This window comes from Leptonychotes weddellii, chromosome 8, assembly GCF_054177405.1.
Source record: "Leptonychotes weddellii isolate Sample4059 chromosome 8, ASM5417740v2, whole genome shotgun sequence".
Taxonomy (NCBI): Eukaryota; Metazoa; Chordata; class Mammalia; order Carnivora; family Phocidae; genus Leptonychotes; species Leptonychotes weddellii.
In genome coordinates, this window is record NC_138376.1 from 131,149,287 (window position 1) to 131,157,432 (window position 8,146).

The following is an 8,146-nucleotide window of genomic DNA, read 5'->3' on the forward strand; positions in this document are numbered from 1 at the left end:
CAATAAATGCATTTTAAATGCATGAATTAAATCCACAACCTCACCTATCAATTTTTATCCCCAGTTTTTTGAATTATTTCTTCTAGTGAACATTATATGAGCTCTACCTGCAAAGTATAAACTTGAGTGAAATGAATATTCTTTCCTCTTCTTTTCCCTGCCACTTACAAGGCCACTGCCCACCTCTCCAGCCTTTCTGCTCCCTGCACCCCTCAGACTTGCCTTGCCCCTCTTGGGCCAAGGCTTTTGTATAGCCCAGTTTTGTTTTGTTTTTTAAGATTTTATTTATTTGACAGAGACACAGCGAGAGAGGGAACACAAGAAGCGGGGGCGGGAGAGGGAGAAGCAGGCTTCCCGCGGAGCAGGGAGCCCAACGTGGGGCTGGATCCCAGGACCCTGGGACCATGACCCGAGCCGAAGGTAGATGCCTAACGACTGAGCCACCCAGGCGCCCCTAGTATATCCCAGTTTTATACCTGGCACCCTCTTGTTCCACTTTTCACCTAGGAAACTTCCACTTGCATTTCAGATGTCCACCCAAGTGTACCTTCCTCAGAGAAGCCTGTCCTGCATTTCCCACTAGGTTAATCACACATATCGTAACTGGTTCAGTCTGTCTGAACTGGGGAAATGAGGCTGCTGGGGTTCGAATCAGACATGCCACTCATGACCCTTGATAAGGGTCAGACACTGCAGAGTATTAATCTAAAGGTCTCGTTTTTACAGCAGAAAATCCAGACTCATTAGAAATATAGAGTTTGTTAGTCTTTAAGTACTGATGACAGGTCGCCCTCACTGTCCTTAAGTTCTCTCTCCTTTGGGTTCACCTCCCAGTGAGTTTGTGGTTTAGTCAGTATTTTCCCTGTGCAGGTCCTCATTTTACCTAAAGCATGGGCAGATTTTAATTTCTAAACTGTTTTTGCCATTTTCCTCCTAGTTACGAGCCAGAGTTATTTCCTGGTTTAATCTACAGAATGATCAAACCCAGAATTGTTCTTCTTATTTTTGTTTCTGGAAAAGTTGTATTAACAGGTAAGTTGTAACAGGAAGTAGTGTCCGAAGGTTTGAAAGAGTTTCAAGAACAGCATTTTCTCAGTGCTGAGAAGTAATTTCAAAGACTGGGGTCAGGTAGCTAGCAAGTGAGATGCCTTTGCCCCTTTCTTCTCCTCCACCCTAACACTCTGATGAGAAACATATCCACCCCGGGGGGAGTGAGAGCAGGGAAATCAGACCACAGCAAGACCTGTAGTGGGGAGAGCAGGTAAGGTGGCCATTACATTGGTTAAGAGATGGCATTTTAAGGTGGAAACCCTTCTGTAACTCTTGAGATTCATCAACAGTGCCATTTGGAGACAATAGGGGAAGGTTCAGAAGAGCTTGCTTAAAGGCAGCAAGTGGGAGAATAATGGATGAGAATTGTGCTTATGGTTTTAAAGTAATTTTATTTTAAAGTAATTTTACCTCTTTAACATGTTAAGAAAAGCTATTTCAGACTCTCTTCTCCGACTTGTCTTTATTAGGTGCTAAAGTCAGAGCAGAAATTTATGAAGCATTTGAAAATATCTACCCTATTCTAAAGGGTTTCAGGAAGACGACATAATGGCTGTTATGTACTCCTGCCTCTGCACCCACTTGTTTTTAAAACAAATCAGTTTTGGTACATTTAAATGGTGGTGTTGTGGATGGCCCCGATTTGGTGAGAAGATGGATGTTCTGTGGGTTGTAGCAGCCGGTGAAGCTCTCCAGCGTGCGTTCCCCGTAGGGATGCCGGGAAGCGGTCTTACTTCTGCACGGAGAACTCACAGCGCTGTGTAAGTTGCTCGTACTGTGCTGCTGTTTGTGCAGCGCTGCCCGTTTATTTATATTTAGATTTTAAACACATACTGCTGTCAGCAAGTTGGTTTGAGGTACAAAACTTCAAGTGTTAAAGCCACCTCTGCAATTGATTGGACTTTTTCTTTTGTTTAATTTCTTCCCCATAAATCGCAGTTTTTATATTTCTACCAGAAAAGTAAAAATCTTTTTTAAAAGTGTTGTTTTTCTAATTCGTGACTCCTAGGGGTTATTTTTGTGCCAGACACATTCCGCCTTTTCAGTATTGCAGGACAAAGTAGCCGTATTAATGAGAACGAATGGCTGTACATATTTTTCTTCCTTCAGAGTACTCTGTACAATAAATGCTGTTTATAAAATTGTTAGATGGATGTTATAAATGATACCTGTAAGATTTGTGTGATCATACTGTTAAAGCTGTATTTTAGATATAATTGCCTGGAACCATTTCAATGTGTGCTTGCTTGCTCGTTGTTTGTTTGAATCAACATTGCATTGTATGTCGCAGTGATAATGGATGAACTACCTGAAAATTTAAGGTTGCTCATGAAACATGGATTTATTATGTTCCATATATCGAGCACCTCCTGTTTCCCAGATACATTGCCTGTAATTCTCACAAAACCTATAATTCGGTTTTGTTCCTCTTTCCCAGGTGAGCAAACTCCGGCCTCAGCTGCGGTATTTGCCCCAGGGTACATAGCTAGGGAACGCAAAACCAGGCTCTCGGCCAGAGTCCTTCAGTATTAAAGCTGGGTATGTGTACAGCCTGGTGAGGTGTTTGTTTTTCTCATGAATATTACCTGGAAATTTGTAAGTTCTTGGATTTTATTGTTTGGGTTAATTTGTCAAAGTATATTTTCAAGCAGTTCAGAAGCACATAATCAGAAAGGAAGAGTTCTTTCCTTCTCTCCCTTCTGCTTACTTCCCCAGGTATCTCCCAAGCCCCGTTCTGTGCAGCTTCTTTCCTTCTGGGCTGCTTTTGATCCCATATTTAGAAAATACTGAAGCATTTTATATGTTATAGCTTTGCTTTTATTTTCAGTCAGTATGTCGTGGAGTCTGATAGCATCACAGATGTACATCATCTTTTACGTACCTTTATGTATTCACCTGTTTCCTTAATTATCAGCAGTGTTTCAGCTGTAGGAAGCACCCTTATATGCCTCTTTATGGTTCAGTGCAGACATTTCTGTAGTGAACATGCCTAGGAGAGGAGCCACTGCCATCCATCAGTCCAATATTATCTCCTTCCATCCGAAAAAGAAGTATCTTTCCACATGTAGGTCTTCTCTTAGTCAGGTTTTATAATTTTTTTCACATAGGGCTTATACATTTCATAAAAGTTAATTCCTAAGTATTCTCTGGTTCCTGGTATTAATGTAATTTTTCATTACATTTCAAGTCTTGTTGACATATTTATCTTATTCCCAATCACTTTATGGAATTCTGAGGCTTTCCCCTGTGAAACGGTACACACAGAAAACCTAACAAAACAAATATTTAACATAGTGTATTACTCAGTAGACATCCTGCAACCATCACTCAGAACCTTGCCCGTGTCCCAGGGGCCTCTCCTTCTAGTCCAGCCACAACACCCCCCGACCAATAACCATTATCTTGAATTTTGTAGTCATTTTATAGTCATTACCTAAATTACTAATATGGGTTAATCTTCCATTTTAAAAAAAATGGTTGCTTTTCTGTCTGTTTTACTCCTTATATTCCCCCTCCCTGTCTTTTCCTTAAAATGTTAGGCCAAATTTACAGCTGGTAGTTTCTTACAGTATGTGTTTTGCTATTTTCAAACTCATGGTGTAGTTCAGCATGTTCCTGTGTTCGATTTCCTGCAAATGAGCAGCTACATCCAGAGGCTTCTCATTGATCTGTGAATTCATTAGTAGGTTGCAAATGATGAAATTCTACTTATTTTCCAGTCGTTCATTGGAATACTTTTATAAAGTGATACGCTTCATATAGCAGGATAAATGCTGCTTTCCCTTTGAAAGTTTTCGAGATTAAATACCTCATGAGTTCATATTGATATATCCAATTCAAATTCAAGACTACGGGGGTTTCATTTAATCACTTATTTTTTTTACACCGAGAATCCTTAATTTTTAGACACACGGAATGATGTTAGAAAATCCCATGGTCATTTACTTAATCTTATGTTATACATGCAACAGTCTTAGATTGCATTAACACCAAGGTGATTATCAAAAGCACTTAAACATACTTATTTTGCTGTTATCTCTGAACTGTCAAGGGATGATGAGACCAGCGTTCGTGTCTAATAAAAGGAGGGGTGAGCAGTCGGGTCAGGCAGCGTCTGAGCCAAACAGAAGTTTTGGTGGAGTACGTGGATGGGCAATAGTGAATGACATCCTCTACAGGAAGTTACTGGGTGAGACATGATCATTTTAGGATGTTTTTAAATGCATCTTGACATTTCCAGAAGTAACTGAGTTGCTCAGTGTTTTTATATAAATTTTTGGTTTTAGGTTATTTTTATTTTGTATTTTTCATATGATGGATTATTTTTCAACATGGATGCTAGTTGACATTGTGACATTTTCTTTCTGTTGATTTGGACTAGTCTGTAAGTGGAAAGACCCTGTGAACCCTCACGCCAATTGCCAGAACTTGGTAGGGATACATACCTAAAGGACAGCTTGGCTGGTTATTCCCAACATACCTGCAAGAATGTCCACAATCATCTGGTGATGTCTCCAAACAGACCCTAATGGGTTTGCTTAAAGTCCTTAGCAGTCAGGGCACTATTCTGCTTTGGAAAACTTACTATAACATCTCCTGACTTTAAGAATCATTTACAATTGGCAATGTGAAGACCCCACACTAGTCCAGTTTTCTAGAAGCCACTGAGCTTCCTACCAAGTGTTGATACTTGCCACCAGATGATGACAACTTATAATGTGTCCTCCAGTAGCAATGGGCTGTATCACCATAGTTGTAGGTCATTCTCAGACTTCACTCTCGCAGCTTGAAAACTGTGACACCATCCTCCCTCTTTACAGGTTGTATTTAAAAGTAGCCTAGTAACAAATCTCCCCGTCAGGATTCCATACTGGTTTCCCATATAGAGCTATGTTTCACGGTATTTCATACACATATCTTTATGAATAACACATATATACCTATAATGTGGGCTAATAGACCAGGACTTTCTCATATAAAAATGTAGTAAAATAACCAGGTAGTCAGTGACATTAATAATGGTGTTATATGCAAGAAAGATGCACTTATGGGAGAACATGAGCCAACTTAGATTAGCTGTTGGTTTTTAAGCACTGATCAACAGCAGTGTCCCTTCAGGCCTCCTTCAGTGCTGGGCAGGCATCACTGGTGTTGAAAGAACTGGGAATTGTCACAGCGTAATCGTGAAACACTAGGGGCTGGAAGGAGCCTTAGCACGGTTAACAGATTTAGCTGACCTCAGGGCCAGATTTCCCTAGGGAAATTCTAATGGCCAATTCCTGCCTCCTTACTTGGGTTTACTCCCCATGTGTACACTGGCATGAGATGGGGGGTGGGGGAGAGAGAAAGACCATCATTCTTGCCTTGCATCTCTCATCTGTGAGCAGTGCTATTGGCAGATCAAGGTCAGTTGTGAAGTAGAGCTTCTCTTCGAAGTCAGTTATTCATCACATTCACCAGCCTACTGGGGTTTTGTATTTTTCCAGTGTTCTGGACTTCCATGTGTCTTAGAGCCCATGACAATGACCTGATTACCAGTCACGTCTCTTTGGGTTTTACCCAAATAGTTTTCTCTTGGTTTTAACACTGCAAATTTTAGGAGGAAAAATGCTCTGAGTAATGGATTGTCTTAATGAGGAAATTAACCCATTTTTATTGTAGAAAGAAACAAACACATAGGTAAAATGATCATTTCATAGTCCCACCATCCATAGTTAACTAGTTCCCACCGAGTAGGTATCTTTCCAGATTTCTGTTGACATACATATGTATAAATACTTTTACAAAAATATGAACATACTATGAATATCTTGGTGTCAGTTTAAACCTGTATCTTGTACATATAGGTGTATATCATTAAGAGTGCATTACCTTCTGCTGTAGGAATTCACCAAAATTTCTTTAAATACCTGTCACCAGACAATTTTTGTTGCACTAATATTTACACATTGTAAACTCACCTAAAACATCTTTGTACCTTTGTCTCTGCTATAATTATTTCCTTAGGATAAAGTCCTAGAAATGGACTTGCAAGGTCTAAGAGATTATGAGCCTTTTTAAGGCTTTACAACATTGTCTTTAGGGTGTATTTGTTATATCTTGCTTCCAAACAAATTCCTCTGTGTAGCCAATCCCCAGTCTACAGCTTTCAGCACAGGTGAAGACAGCCAGGACACCCCAGTCGACACTCCTGCCCAGTCTGTCGGCCTTTAGGTGGTTGAGCAGCTGAGGCATGACCTGAGAAGAGGATGACAGAATTAAGAGCCCTGCGCTGAGGCAGGGAGCACTGTCCGCTTTCAATAGACCTTCCTTGCCAGGGCGATTGCAGGGACCCCGGTCTTTTAATCTCCAGCTTTGACACTAAGAACCAATTACTGTTGGATATAGTCTTCACAATTCCTTTTTTTTACCCTCAGCAACAAGTATTACCTACCACTCTGTAAGGTTAGCAAATCCACAGTTCAAGAACATCTCTACCCAACCCAAATGGATTGTGATCCTAACAATTCCTTTTGAAAAACCATTTGTCTTAATGATTATATCCATCTGTTTTCCTAACAAATCCACAAACTAAGACCAAACCTTACTAAGGCCTCTAAAACGCTCCTGTCACAAAGTACAAAGACCTTAACTGCCATAACAAGAAAAGAAAGAGTATTTAAAATTACAAGGTAATAAAATGCAGACACTAAAAATAACGATGTAACCACCCTGGGGGGTGGGAAGATGGTCCAGATGGTATAAGAAACTACATTTAAATCCTCATTATTGCACGTGCCAGTCAACGGATAATGTCTAAAAACTAGTAAACTGACAAGTTACCAGAAAAAGCATGTTATTTAGAGAACTACCAGATAAAACTGTAGACAATTCCCTCCAGGGAATAAGCTCTTAGGTGGGACAAGGCACTTTCTGTAGTAACAACAGGACCCATGTGCATATATTACTTCGGTAAAGTTTTGGAGCATTTAATAACATAACTTAGGGTGATTACACATATTAAAATACTCATTTAAGGTCATACCTGGAATTCAAATGTTCTCTTGGCACCACAGGGGCAATATGGAATATCCTTTTCTTGAGGGGTATTTTCACCAGAGATCCAGATGGGTGCAATCCCTCTGCCGTATCTGAGAACCTAAAATCAACCAGGACCATGTGCAAATCACCAACATCTCACCTAAATTTCCAGTGGTAGCACGTGATTGGATAATAATCTGGAGAGCCTTGATGCAACACTCATCTGAAACACAGTTTATACTGTTCCCCCCAACTCAGACCTGGCACCGTTAATGCTTTTTCAGTGTCATCAAATCAGTTATTTTAGCTTATCTGACTCAGGATATCAAAATCCTATTTCATACATGGTAATATGGTTAGAATCTGAATCCTAGGGAGTATTTTGTGAGGGTCCCACTATACTCCTGTTTCTCCATTACCAGTTTCTAAATCCAAAATGCAGCCCAGAGTCTGTGCTTACTTTCACAGATAAAAGGAACCTCAGTTAGGGACCAAGGGTGTCTGGGTGGCTCAGTCGGGTTATGCGCCCAAATCTTGGTTTCAGCTCAGGTCGTGGTCTCAGGGCCATGAGATGGAGCCTCCACACTCTGCATAGAGTCTGCTTGTCCCTCTCCCTGTCCCCCTCCCCCTGCTCAGGCATGCATGCACGCTCTAATAATAAAATCTTAAAATTAAAAAAAAAAATCTCTTCCTTTGCTCCCCCACCCCCGCTTGTGGGCACTCTCATATATTATTTTCATTTTAAAGAATTTTAAAGGGACAAATACCAAGTAATACACAGTTGTTTAAATAAATACTACAGAGATAAATTTCACTGTAAGATCTTAAACATCAACAGAGTGGCTTTCCTATGTTTTGTTAAAAGCATATGCATTGCTGGGCGCCTGGGTGGCTCAGTTGGTTAAGCGACTGCCTTCGGCTCAGGTCATGATCCTGGAGTCCCGGGATCGAGTCCCACATCGGGCTCCCTGCTCGGCAGGGAGCCTGCTTCTCCCTCTGACCCTCCCCCCTCTCATGTGCTCTCTGTCTCTCTCATTCTCTCTGTCTCAAATAAATAAATAAAATCTTTAAAAAA

General features: G+C 40.6%; 2 protein-coding genes across 4 annotated transcripts in view; one reads left to right on the forward strand and one right to left on the reverse strand.

Moving 5' to 3' along the window:
* The window catches only part of TBP (TATA-box binding protein), a 22,763-nt gene extending 20,550 nt beyond the window's left edge, over positions 1–2,213 (forward strand). For both annotated transcript variants that reach the window (XM_006744636.3, XM_031040545.2), the window contains exons 7-8: positions 938–1,032; positions 1,521–2,213. In XM_006744636.3, the coding sequence (XP_006744699.1) occupies positions 938–1,032; positions 1,521–1,600 (175 nt within the window). In that variant the 3' untranslated portion in view covers positions 1,601–2,213. The remainder of the gene's footprint in view (positions 1–937; positions 1,033–1,520) is intronic.
* A 3,462-nt stretch (positions 2,214–5,675) lies between these two features.
* PDCD2 (programmed cell death 2) overlaps positions 5,676–8,146 on the reverse strand; it is a 6,262-nt gene continuing 3,791 nt past the window's right edge. Inside the window, exons 5-6 of one of the 2 annotated variants that reach the window (XM_081829347.1) lie at positions 7,076–7,189; positions 5,676–6,288 (exon numbers count right to left, since the gene is read on the reverse strand). In XM_081829347.1, the coding sequence (XP_081685473.1) occupies positions 6,130–6,288; positions 7,076–7,189 (273 nt within the window). In that variant the 3' untranslated portion in view covers positions 5,676–6,129. Of the gene's footprint in view, positions 6,289–7,075; positions 7,956–8,146 lie in introns of both variants that reach the window. The other variant, XR_014148091.1, reaches the window with a different exon arrangement.